The sequence below is a fragment of the Hypanus sabinus genome, chromosome 1 (genome assembly GCF_030144855.1).
Source record: "Hypanus sabinus isolate sHypSab1 chromosome 1, sHypSab1.hap1, whole genome shotgun sequence".
NCBI classification, from domain to species: domain Eukaryota; kingdom Metazoa; phylum Chordata; class Chondrichthyes; order Myliobatiformes; family Dasyatidae; genus Hypanus; species Hypanus sabinus.
Genome location: NC_082706.1, coordinates 139,558,747 through 139,572,592, shown reverse-complemented (window position 1 = coordinate 139,572,592; position 13,846 = coordinate 139,558,747). Strand labels below are relative to the sequence as shown.

The 13,846-nt window shown below is 41.3% G+C and overlaps 1 protein-coding gene across 1 annotated transcript in view; it reads right to left on the bottom strand.

Annotated features, from left to right (window-relative positions):
• The window catches only part of dsc2l (desmocollin 2 like), a 46,684-nt gene extending 35,542 nt beyond the window's left edge, over nt 1–11,142 (bottom strand). Inside the window, exons 1-3 of the mRNA XM_059977255.1 lie at nt 10,630–11,142; nt 5,513–5,606; nt 2,408–2,601 (exon numbers count right to left, since the gene is read on the bottom strand). Of these exons, the coding sequence (XP_059833238.1) occupies nt 2,408–2,601; nt 5,513–5,606; nt 10,630–10,680 (339 nt within the window). The 5' untranslated portion in view covers nt 10,681–11,142. The remainder of the gene's footprint in view (nt 1–2,407; nt 2,602–5,512; nt 5,607–10,629) is intronic.
• Nucleotides 11,143–13,846: the final 2,704 nt, after the last annotated feature.

Sequence of the window (13,846 nt, the reverse complement as noted above, 5' to 3'; positions counted from 1 at the left end):
TGTAGAAAACATCGACATGGCTGCACTTGGGAGTTGTATCTACAGGTCTGCTTTCCCCATATTAAGAATGTGGAGCCTTTGGAATGGGTGCAGAAGAGATTTGGCAGAATGTTACCTGGATTAGAGGACATCAGCTACAAAGAGAGGTTGGACGAACTTGGGTTGTTTCCGAGGGGAGGGGGAAAGGGGGTTGTTAAATATCAGAGGGAATAGCTTTCAGGTGAGAGAGGAAAAATGAAATGGGCAAGTGTTTTTTAATTTGACGTTATGCTTGGCACAGACATCCGAAGATGAAGTATCTGTTGCTGTGCTGTACTGTTAGACATAACTAGATAACCCTGCTGGAGTGCAGCCATCAGATTACTGGCTTCTTCACATGCACAGGATGATCCATTACAGTACAGTCCACCTGAGGCTAAGGCAATGCCAGAAGTCACTGCATGTGTCAAGTGGGGTACGGAGGGATGCAGACATCTCCTCTAAAATCTCAATCAGCACAGGTACACCAGAGAATTGTGTGTTTATCCCCCGCTCTGATCACCTTACACTGATGATTGTCACATACAAGCTTGATGATAACGCCGCTGTCATTAGTCAAACCAAAGCTGGTGATGAATCAACATTTGGGAGGGAGACTGAAAATCTGGCTGAGTGGTACCACAACAACCACCTCTCAATCAATGTCAGCAAGACCAAGGCGCTAATTAGTGACTCGAGGAGGAAGAAACCAGAGATCCATGAGGCAGTGCGAGAGGGTCAGCAACTTTAAAACGCTATGTGTTATCAGTTCAGAGGTCCTGTTCTGGGTCCAGCATGCAAGTGCAATGATAAAGAAACCACAGCAGTGCCTCTACTTCCTTAGAAATTTGCAAAGATTCAGCACGACATCTAAAACTTTGGCAAACTTTTACAGATGTGCTACAGAGAGTTAGAGAGTATACAGACTGGTTGCACCACTGGAAACAACATTTCCCTTGACAGAAACGTCTACAAAATGTAATCACCACAGGCCAATCCATCAGGGGTAATGTCCTCCTCACTACTCAGCACATCTCCACAGACAACAGTTGCAGGAAGGTGGCATCCTCACCACTCAGGCCATGCTCATTCTCACAGCTACCATTAGGAAGGTTGTAGAGGACCCACACCACCAGATGCACAAATAATTATTACCCCTCAACCATCGGGCTCGAACTAGAGCAGCTAACTTCTCTGACCCCAATTGCTGAACTGTTCCCACAACCTACAGACTCACTTTCAAGGACTCTTAATACTTCTTCATGAGCACAATGATCTTAATACTTACTGCTTATTTATATTATTAATAGTTTCTCTTTTTAAGTGAACACTTTGTCTTTTGCTTGTCCATCCTGTTGTGTGCAATCTTCATTGATTCTATTGTGCATGCCCACAAGAAAATAAATCTCAGGGTTTTTTCCTCTCAGCTCCAATCTCCTGCCTTCCTCTCCCCCCAATATCCCTTCATGCCATGACCAATCAAGAATCTATCAACCTCTGCCTTAAATATACATAAAGACTTGGCTTCCACAGCTGTCTATGGTAACAAATCAACAAATTCCACAGATTCACCACTCTTTGGCTAAATAAGTTGCTCATCTCCATTCAAAAAGCACACCCTCTGTGTCCTTTGGTTTTAGACTCTCCCACCAGAGGGAACAGCCTCTCCACATCCACTCTATCAAGGCCTTTCACCATTCGATAAGCTTCAATGAGGTCACCCCTCACTCTTTTGAATTCTAGTGAATACAGGCCCAGAGCAATCAGATGCTCTTCATATGACAAGCTGTTCAATCCTGGAATCATTTTTATGAATCTCCTTTGAACCCTCTCCAGCTTCAGCACACCCTTTCTAAGAGACTAAAAACTGCCCACAATGCTCCAAGTGAGGCCTCAACAGTGCTTCATAAAGTCTCAGCATTGCATCCTTGCTTTTATATTCTAGTCCTCTTGAAGTGAATGCCAAAATCACATTTGCCTACCCCACCATAGACTCAACCTGCAAACTAACCTTCAGAGAATCCTGCACAGGGATCCCAAGTCCCTTTGCGCCTCAGATTTTTGTATTTTCTCTCCGTTTACAAAAAGGTCAGCCTTTTCATTTCTTCTACCAAAGTGCATGACCATACACTTCCCAACACTGTATTCCATTTGCCACTTCTTTGCCCATTCTCCTAATCCAAGTCCTTCTGCAACCTCTCTGCTTCCTCAGAACTACCTTCACCTTCCTCCACCTACCTTCATTTCATCTTCAAACTTTTCAATAAAGCCATCAATTCTATTATCCAAATCACTGACATACAAAGTGATGAAAGCCAACATCGCAAAAGCCTTTGGCTCCACTGTACCTGTGAGCCAAACTGGAACAGGATTAAGAGTTGGCACTCACCTGAAAATGTAGCTGGATTTGTACATTCCAAGTGATCTGAGTCACTGAATCTTGCAGCTTAATGCTAAAGGTCTTTTGATCAGAAGTAGCACTGAAGTCACGAACAGCATACAAAGAGCCATCAAATTTCACACCGATATCAGGATCATTGGTGCTGATCAGCAAAGTTTCATGTTGGCAGTTATCCAGATCCACTAGATATAGATAGATAGATAGATAAATGAGCTGGTCAGTAAAACCGAACACTTACAAAAATAGTGATACTGTGCCAAACTGTGTGCAAGGAGAGGATGGACAAACTTGGGCTATTTTCTCTAGAACGGCAGAGGATGAGTTGAGACCTGATTGAAGTTTTAAAGATTATGACCATTGTAGTTAGAGTTGACAGCCAGTATCCATTTCCTAGGACTGTAATGTTTAATATTAGAAGTCATGAATTTAAGGTGAGGGATGATGAATTCAAAGAAGATACGCAGTGGATTTTGGCTAATTGGGACACATTGGACCAGTGCATTTTGGCCCAATTAAGCAGCTGTTGCATTACCTGAAGTTTCATGGAAATACTTAGAAATACATAAGGACGAACTACTGTTTAAATGAGTAACAAATTAAGTATTTAAATGAAATACAGAACAAATTAAAACATTAACGATACTACTACAGTAGTATAAAACTCCTAATAGTTATCGGAGAAAATCAGTGTACATTGCCATGTTCTTTTCATTGACTGGAAAGGAACAGAATCAGCATAGAAACCTCGTGCATATAATGGACTGCCGTCCCACAATTTCATCCTCTAAATCTTCACTTTCACTGTCGCGTTTAAGATGGTTGTTTGAAGGTTGCTGATACCCTCAAATTCTTCATAGTTCCTAATTTGTTAAAGTAGTAAAATTGCTTCATTTTGACTCCCGGCCACTTGGGCATCTCCAAGCGTGAAAGGTGGAAACTGCAGTGAGCAAAACAGTTCCAATTTGTCTTACTGCTCATTCCTGGCCAGCTAACAGTGGCAAAAGTCACTGCTTTTTGAACACAAACACGCAATGACAGTATTTTTTTTGGTTTTTTTAAATGTCTCACTCCAAGCACTGTGTAGTGTTTAACAGCTACACAATAGATAGAAACTTCGGCAACAGTGTCCTGCCCCAATTAAGTGGCATAGTGTCCCAAATAAACAAAGGGAAACCCAGTGATTTTCTTGTCCCAAACAAGTGTCTGACTAAATTAACCAATGGCTCAATTAACCACAATCCACTGTATATACACAAAATGGTGGGTGTCTGGAACGTGCTGTGAAGGATGACGGTGGAGAACAATATGACAGAGGTGTTTAAGATAAATGTGCAGATATGGAAATTGAAATTATGTCGGCAGAAGGATTTAGTTTAAATTTAAATAGTTAACTGGATAATTAATATTCTTTACATTGTACATTGATCATGCCAAACAAGATGTGTTTTTTTTTCTTATTCCAGATTTACTTAATTTCTTGAATTTAACTTCCCCAAAATGCCATAGCAAGATTTGAACTTCCATCTCTTGATCAGGATTTACAACATCTGTGCTGGTGTGGAAGCTTAACCAAATGCTAGGAAAACTTCTAAATAGATTTAATTTTAAATAGGTTTGATCTATTTAGTATTGAATAAAAAAGTCTTCAAATGTTAACTTTATGTTTACTGATTTGCCCTCATCGTGTACTGTTGCTGCAAAAAAAAATCATTTATACTGTGTATGTACGCCTATGACAATATAAACTTGAACCTGATCTTAAAATCAGTGGTTGAGACTTGCGTGAAAAAGGATACCTGTCCCACATTAAACTATTTATTCACAAAACATTTTTCACAATTGATTCGATACAAAATGTTGTTGTTAGTACAAGAGGTAAAGCTTAAATTGCCCTTCAAATCCCTTTCATGACACCCAAAGAACTTTGTAAGTCAATGAGGTATTTGGGGAATTATGCTATTAAGTGTAAACATTATGAATAAGCAAGCTCCCACAAAGATAATGATCTGGTTATCTACATTTATGGCATTAATTATTGTATAAATATTGGCTTTATAAACAAAAGTGTCCAGTGGTTCCTTTATGTTTCCTCTTATTCAGTGTGGTCCAGAGTCACACTGATTTAAAAACAGGCCCACCCATCCACCAAGTCATGTTGATCATTAACCACGCACACCACTCCTAAATCAATCTTATTTCATTCTCCTCACGTTCCCATTAACTTGCCCAGATCCCACCACTCAGGGAGAAAAATGGATTCATTTCCAGTACCTACATACAGTACATGCAGGTAGATTTCCTGTCTGCAGACACTGCCAAAAATCACACTCGTACAAACAATCAGAACTCTGTTTAACAGTTTCAGACGGACAGGTGTATGATTAACTAAAAATAAAAAAAGTTCTCTAGTGATGCAAAAAATTGACAGTACAGACAAAAAGAAGGAACAGGAACCAATGTTTGATCTGGAGGGATGAATTAAGATAGCCATACGCATCCCAAACACTTCTGATTGCCTTTGTGATCACCTCTGATCAGATTTTCTTTATTAATTGAAATAGACATATCCTGACTTCCTTAGAATGTGCCCAGAGGATGGAATTAAGCCAGATTTTTCATTTTGGCTCATTTGCTTTCAAAACTGCTTAGATTCAGATTGATTTATTTATCATATGTACACGGAAACAAAGAAATGTGCCATTTCCATGAACAACCAACACAACCCAAGGATGTGCTGGGGGCAGCCCACAAATGCCATCATATATTCTGGTACCAACGTAGCCTGCTTGCAATGTTCAGTGGAACAACACAACAACAAAATAAATCACTCGCCCTCCCACTCATTTAACAGACTTCCACACCCTGGATAGCTAACCTCACAAAAAAAGAATTCCAAGCTAACCCACTTTCCTTTTCCAGATCAAAACCAGATGTGCTCAAACTTATAGAAAATTTGATCTGAGATTGCATGAGCTTTTAATCCAGATTGGTTAGCTTTCCAGAGTTTAGGATACAGCTGTCAATAATGAAGCAATTCCAGGACACAAATGTGAAAGATAAACCAATCTATTGTTGAATGCTGGCATAAATTACCTTTTGAAATTAGATCTCCAGCTTTAATTGTACTCTGCTGAATAACCACAACCATAGGATCTTTGACGCACGCCTCTTCAAGTCCAGCAACAACCTAAAATGTTAATATATAACTTTAGCACTGTAAACAAACTAATTTATGGCATAGAGTATATAAAGCAACGTAGAAATCTGGCATTCTCTTCTGCAGTATACACTTGGAACTATATTTTCAAAAGTTTATTACCTTGTTCATTTGATAATTTTCTTAAGTAGTAGAAACAAAAGAGGTTCAAAGGAGATTCTGAATACAGTCAGAGTTACAAAGAGGCCTTTCAGCTCAGCAAGTATGTACTGATAATCAACCAACTATTTACACTAATCCTACATTAGCCCAAATTTTATTCTCCCCATATTCCCACAACTTCCCCCAGATTATACACTGCACCTACACATTAGGGGCAATTTATTGGTCAATTAACCTACCAAATTGCCCTTCTTTGAAATGTAGGAGGAAACTAGAGCACCAGCAGTTACTATCCTATTGTGCAAACTCTACACAGAGAGCACCTGAGCGCAGGATTCAACTTTGGTCTATGGCACACTGAGAGGGAGTGGCTCTACCCACTGTAGCACTAACCTCTTCTCAATGTCAACAAGACCAAGGATTTGATTATTGGCATCAGGAGCAGGAAATTAGATGTCCAAGAGCCAGCCCCCATGGGGGCGGGGGGGTTAGAAATCAGAGGTGGAGAATGTCAGCAATCTTAAATTCCTCAGTGCTATCATTTTAGAGGACCTGTCCTGGGTCCAGCACACCAGTGCAATTAAGAAAGTACAGCAGGGCTTTCTTTAGAGTTTGCAAACATTTGGCATGAGATATACAACTTTGACAAACTTCCATAGATGTGCAGCAGAGAGTATATCGACTGGCTGTTTCATAGCTTGGTATGGAAACACCAATTCCCTTGAATGGAAAATCCTATCAACAGTAGTAGATACAGCCCAACCCATCACAGATAAATTACTCCCCACCATTGAGCACATCTACATGAAGCATTGTTGCAGGAAACCAGCATCCCTCATCAGGGATCTTAACCACCCAGGACATAGTCATTTCTCACTACTGACATCAGGAAGATGGTGCAGGAACCCAACCAGGTTCTGGAGCAGTTATTACCTAACATCAGGCTCTTGATCCAAAATGGATAACTTCACTCACTCCATCACTGAAATATTCCCACAAACTAAGGACTCACTTTCAAGGACTCTTCATCTTCTGTTATTGATATTTGTTGCTTTATTAATATTAAATATTTATTTTTGTATTTGCAGAGTTTGTCTTTTGCTCACTGATTGTACACCCAGTTGATGAGGTCTTCCATCGATTCTATTATGACTATTGGATATATTGAGTATGCCTGCAGGAAAATGAACCTCTGGGTTTTATTTGGTGACATACATGCACTTTGATAATACATTCACTTTGAATTTTGAAATTACCTGGGCATAATTGAGTGCTGTTTCTACAGGCTTGATGTGTGTCAGTGGATGCCACATTCCCCAAATTAGTCTCTACTCAAACCCTTTGAAGCATGATGGATCTGACAGGGTAGTGAAAGATTTAAGAGCAGTCATGAAAAAGGGAGTAGGACAGGTAGGAGAAATGTAGGAATATGGAATGGGCAGGATTCCTCTTGTCGAAGGCTGTCTGTCTCAACAAGCAAGATGGCCTCCTCCCCTAGTAAACTTTGTGAAACAATAATGTGGACGATGTACTTAAAGGTTTGTGGTTTGTGTTAACATCATGGACTCCAGTGAGATTGTGTCATGGGCTTTCAGTACTAAGTATGGCCAGATCAATAGCAGAGGTTATTTATTTTCACCAGTATTTATTGTGCAGCAGAAAAAAAGGGCATTAAATCTTTGGTCAGGTACAAAAGACATCAGGAAGTCAATTCAATTTATTTTTCTTTCTAATCTCAAGGGTGGGTATACAGAAATATTACATGAAATCATTCAAATCAGACTTCATTGATATAACAAAATCTGCTTGAGTTATGTTAATATGAAAATTTCATAAGTGAAATTTTGCCAAGAAGCAAAATTTATTGCAGCAGAAACCCATTAAGGTGAGAATCAGAGAGTCATACAACCAGGAAAGAGGCTCTTCAGCACCCCAAGTCTGCAAGAACACCAACTACCCATATGCACCAATCCCATTTAATTCTCCCTACCAATTCTAACACTCGTCTACACACTAGGACCAAGCCACAGCAGCCAATTTACTGACTGACTCATTTCTTTGAGATGTGGGAGGGAAAGATCACCCAGAGGAACTGCACAGAATCACAGGGAGAACACACAAACTACACAGTCAATGTTTGAAGTTAGGGCTGAACCCAGGTCTCTGAGGCAGCAGACACACTTACTTTTCACTATTTCTGTTCCTCTAAATGAAACCTACATACACATCTATCCCCACCTCCTTCTCCAAGCTAAATCTTGACTTCAGGAAGAAATATACATATTCATAACCACTACAAAATCATGAAATTGCACACATTTTAAGAGATTGTGCATAAGATTTTCCTGCCATTGGAATCAAAATTCACCTTACAGGTAATCAAGTGCCTCAGAGGTACAGTGCTGCTTGTAACACTGGAACCAAGCATTGGAATCATAGTGGGTCATAGTGTAATACAGCACAGAAACAGTCCCTGCAAGTCGTCACTTTCTATTGTCATTTCAACCATAACTGCTGGTACAGAACACAGTAAAAATGAGACATTTTTCAGGACCATGGTGCTACACGAAACAGTACAAAAACTACACTGAACTACATAAAAACAACACAGAAAAAAAACACTAGACTACAGGCCTACCCAGGACTGCATAAAGTGCACAAAACAGTAAGTTGGTGTCAGTCCAGGCTCTGGGTATTGAGGAGTCTGATAGCTTGGGGGAAGAAACTATTACATAGTCTGGTCTTGAGAGCCCGAATGCTTCAGTGCCTTTTCCCAGATGGCAGGAAGGAGAAGAGATTGTATGAGGGGTGCGTGGGGTCCTTCATAATGCTGTTTCCTTTGTGGATGCAGCGTGTGGTGTAAATGTCTGTGATGGTGGTAAGAGAGACCCCGATGATCTTCTCAGCTGACCTCACTATCCGCTGCAGGGTCTCGCGATCCAAGATGGTGCAATTTCCGAACCAGGCAGTGATGCAGTTGCTCAGGATGCTCTCAATACAACCTCTGTAGAATGTGGTGAGGATGGGGCATGGGGGATGGACTTTCCTCAGCCTTTGCAGAAAGTAGAGACACTGCTGGGCTTTCTTTGCTATGGAGCTGGTGTTGAGGGACCAGGTGAGACAATTGGTGCTCTTAACGATCTCTATTGAGGAGCCGTCAATGTTCAGCAGAGGCTCAGCAGAACACATCCAGGATACCTACCTAGGCTAGTCCTATTTGCACACGTTAGGCCCATATCCCTCCAAAACTGTCTATACACCTGCCCAACTATCTTTTAATTGCCATTATTGTACCTGCCTCCAACACTTCCTCTGGCAGATCATTCCTTATACCTGCCACTTTTTGGGTGAAGTTGTCGCCTCTTGGGTTTCTTTTAAATCTTTCTGCTCTCACCGTAAACCTATTCCCTTCATTTTTATTTCCTTTTTCTATGAACAAGTCTGAGTGAAATCATGCTATCGATTTCCCCCACCCCCATGACTATAAAGTTCTATCCTGCCCTTCCTCTGGAGTCACAACAACATTCTAGTAAATCACCTTTGCACTCTTTGCAGGTGACCATTGTAACATTTCTAAAATCCAGGACAAGTTCAATTATGAAAATGCTTCACTTGAGTCACCTCCTCACTGGCTAACTGAATCCAGGCAACAGAAATACGGGGCTGTTATGAACCAAGCTCTGTGCTGTAAATGGTTCTGTACACGCCCAGGATTAAGTTAATATCTCCATATTATTAACCAAGTGTTTTATCCGATAAATACTACCGATTTTTAAACAATGGAAAACAGCTAGAGCAACTCAGAGCATTTTGGGAGACCCTTCAGGGCAGTAGTTCCCCTGACGTTTGCTCGTCTTTTCTCCAGATTTTAGCATCGGTTTGTGTGTCTCCATTTAACGACTTTAAACATTGTTTGGAAACTAAATGTCTCCACCTTCGAACTTCAAATCAGTTTTTAAGAAAAGAGATAACTACCCAAAGAGTGTATTTTAGCAGTTGAACAAAAATACTTTATATTAATATCAAAGACAAACGTGAATTAAAATGAGCGCAGATTACGAAATATCAAACTCACTGATAATAGGAACTTAATCAAAATTGTGCATTTGAATCGTAAAATATCTTAATTCCACAATCTACGGTGAAAGTTCTCCGATCAAATGATCTTTCAATTTTCCTCAATTTCCATAAAGAGAGATTAAACGCATTTTAACATCCTGGATCAGGTCACATTTGAAATGTAGAATTACTTGAAGAGCAAACGTTATAAATTTTGATTGTTTTACAAGTAATGTTGTAGAATTAAATTGATAATTTTACATACTGGGTGTAAATCAAATACAAATCACGGGGGGGGGGGTTATCGTATATCATTCTAAACTATGGGGAACAATTGAAAATCATAAAAATTCTGAATGTGAGAATTAAAACCAGAATTAAGAAATAAAAGTAAACTAGTTTAGTTTCTCTTTCTTGGAACCACATTAACAAAATATAAATGTTACGGAAAATACCCAGACCAAACTCTACCCAACGCGAATACAAAAACATGTCGCGCTGTTAAATAACAAGGTTAAATAACTATGCAAGCGTTTAACTGGAAACCTACTTAATGAGTAACTTTTCAACAGCCCATGAAAAAATGTTGGAACACATCCGGCGAAACTACCTTGCTTATATTAAGAGAAAAACTTAAATCAATAATAATTGAACGTTCAATGCAAGGGCTTTTTTACCGCAGCAACAGAAGATAATCGCTTTAAAAATGTTTAGGATTTAATTATTAAGTACTCAGGCAGACTTAAGTGTCAAAGGGTCCTCTCGGGAGAGAGAACAACCTCTCCAATTCCGAGGACACTATCAAATTGTATTAATTGGTCTCCGGTCTTACCAGAAGTACCGAGGCAAAGAATACAGTAGCCCGATAGTCACAGCCACGCATGGTTTCCACACCGAACGCTTCCTCAGGCTTCTCCTGAAGAGTTTGTGAAACGTAACCTGCTTGATCGTGGGGGAGAAGCTCGGTTTAAAATTTCTCCGTGTGGTTTCTGTGTGAAGCGTGATTTAAAAAAAACGCTTTCGGGTCCTAAAAGTCACTTGGTGCCTACAAAACTTTGCGCGGTAAAGTTGAAGAGAGATCCTAGGTGCGTTGTATGTGTGTCCCAGAGTGCGTCCTGTCTGCCCTGCTCACGCTACCAGCCGCTCTTCAAGGTGCCCGTTTCCCGTTGCTGCTGTGCACTAACCACTCCCACCTGCAGTCTTCCAATTTTAGAGGGTGCTCCACCCAGCCCAACCCGCCATACTCACTTGGCCCTCATAACACACCACACCCTGAACTCTCTCTCGCCCAGAAACCATCCACTCCGCTCCCTAACATTTACTTCGGGAGGGGCACCACACCCTATACCTTCACCGTCATTCAAGCGCATAGTAAGAGGCAAATCCCTGGTGGTGTCTCCAGTCCTCGTCGGCTGCTAGATGGAGCTCTGCAACGTTAGAAAGAAAAATCTCCGTGGTATCAGTATGGAAGGTAGACTGGTCCGGTGCTACAAACTTAAGTCAAAGACGTAAAAGCCGGATTATATGTTTCAGGAAGCGTCTGAATGAAACCAAGAGAAGAGACGCAATGATATTTGAGCTAATCTTATCTATTTACAACAAGGACAAAATTAGCAAACACTCAACAGGTCAGGCAACATGGCGGGCGGGTGGGGGAGAGAAACAGGGTCAACATTTCAGGTCAGGAATGCTTCCTCAGAAATAGGAAGGAATAGGATATGGAGCCATATTTATTGCCACTGACTTAAATTCCATGAAATTTGTTGTTTTACGGCAGCAGTAGTGTGCAAGGGCATAAAATCACTAAAACTTACAAAAATAAATAAGTAGTACAAAAGCATTAACAGCGCAATGTTTGTGGATCAATGGACCATTCCAGAATTTGATGGTGGAGGGAAAGAAGCTGATATCGTTGAGTGAGGGTCTTCAGGCCCCTGGACCTCCTCTCCAACAGTAGGAAAGCAAAGAGGGCGTGTGTCAGGTGGTGCAGGTCTCTCCTGATGAATGCAGCCTGATTGAGGCACTGCCTCATGAAGTCCTTGATGGTGGGAGGGTTGTGCCCATGATGGATCTGACTGAATCTACAACCCTCTGCAGCCTCTTACAACCCTCAGCACTGGATCCTCCATACCAGTCAGAACACTCCACTATATAGGCGAAGCTTGTTAAACTGAGGGGGAGGAGGAGAGTTCCTTACAGGATTTAGGTTTAGATTTAGATTGATCACATGTACATCAAAGCATACAGTGAAAAGTGTTTGTGTTAACAATCAATACAATTTGAGGATATGTGTGGGGCAGTCCATTGGTGAGGAGACTTATCGATCACCCCAGTCCTTGTTCTTGGGACCTGCAGACCTCAGACTTAGGATTTCATCTTTCAGTGATCACTGGCCCCTGACATTGAAGTGCTCTAACTTGAATTCCACCTCACATTCTGGTGCCAACATAGCATGCCCACGATATTCAGTAGAACAACACACAGCCAAGATACAAACAAGCAACAAGAAACCCCTTTCCCACACCACCACCCACACAGAGACAAACCTCTAATCCTCTGGGCCACCTCCAGTTCTCCAAACTCTAAGCTGTAGCCCTGGACTTGCAGACATCGGGCCTCCAGGAGACTTCAATCGTTGGACTTTGAGCTTTGACCTCCAGGCTCACTGACCTCTGGGATTTGACCCCAGGACCTGCTGTGATGAGAGTCCTTGACAAGGATGGCTTGTTCTCAGTGCCGAAAATATTACTATCAATTAACAGGTGCCAGCTATCTGTGCTCCGGAAAACGGAAGCATTTAAATCTCGGAAGCTGACGTGTTTGTGAGCATCTCGTAACACTTGCCAATCACAGACATCCAAGCTTAGGATCTGCTAACTGACCTCAGTCCTCTAATTCTAGGACTCTCTGACCACAAGATTCACCAACTTCAAGGATCCCTGGTATTATGGTTGATAACTCCAGAAATTAATTAAAAGAAAAACACAGGAGCCAGAATATTTGCGTACTTACTTTTCATAATTTTTAGTGAGTGCTCATATATAATGTGGTGGTGTAATGACATATGCCCCCATTCTGGACTAAAGATTTAATTGCTGTGGAGGATGTCTTACCCTTGTGGAATAGCGTCTTTGCTGATGGGATGAGGGGGGGGGGGGTCATCACTCTGCTTGACAGGTGAGACTTACGGCTCTGGAACAGTCTCCACTGTGGCAGTTGCAAGAGTTGACACTGAGCCTGCAGGTAGCAGTTCTAACATCTCTAGACACCTTCTTCTCTAAGAAAAGATTCTGCTCTCCTCAACTGATTGAGGTGTTGTCTCCAGGTGATATCAGATGCAATCGCCATTCTGTAGAAGAGTGGTCCAGCTTTGTCCTTAATCTTAACCCACATTTTATCACCGCTGCATGTCCAGAAGAGAAACATTGAAGCTCCTTGTTTGAGGAGCCGTCTATTTGTCTCAGCTGTTTGTACTGCATACTCATTCTGAGATTGGATTTCAGGAGGTCCAAGTGCAAGAGCAAGAGGTAACCTTGGAAGGACATAGCTGGTGAAATGTTGGTTACAGAGTGTGCTGCGTTGCAATAGGCAAAGAGGAAATTGGCGAGTGTTCCACTGACATTGCTCGTAGCGTGTTCTTTAGATCCAGTGGCCCAAGTGAATCAACAGAGGAAGCTCCAGACAGCTTGGGGCAAGTAATTTCTAAAATAGCATTGGTGGGCTTTTGGCTTTTTCCAGTAGCCCAGTAGAATCAACAGTGGAGGCTCCACAGAGTTAGGGGCCATCGATTTAAAAAGTGGTAAGCATGGGCTTTTGGCTTTTTCTGGAGGCCTAATTATATTGTGATTCATTAGCAAGGGCAGATTAAAAAAATGGTAGGGACAGACAGAGCAGCCATTGTTGGAGTGGGCCAATGTTAAAGTGGGGAAGCACTAGCTCAACAATCTTGGGTGAGATAATTTCTTAATTTCTTCTTCGTTCTTCATGTGTTACTGCATAATTAGTGCAGTGAGAATGGCTCCAGGGGTTGTGTCGTGTTCTTTGTGTGA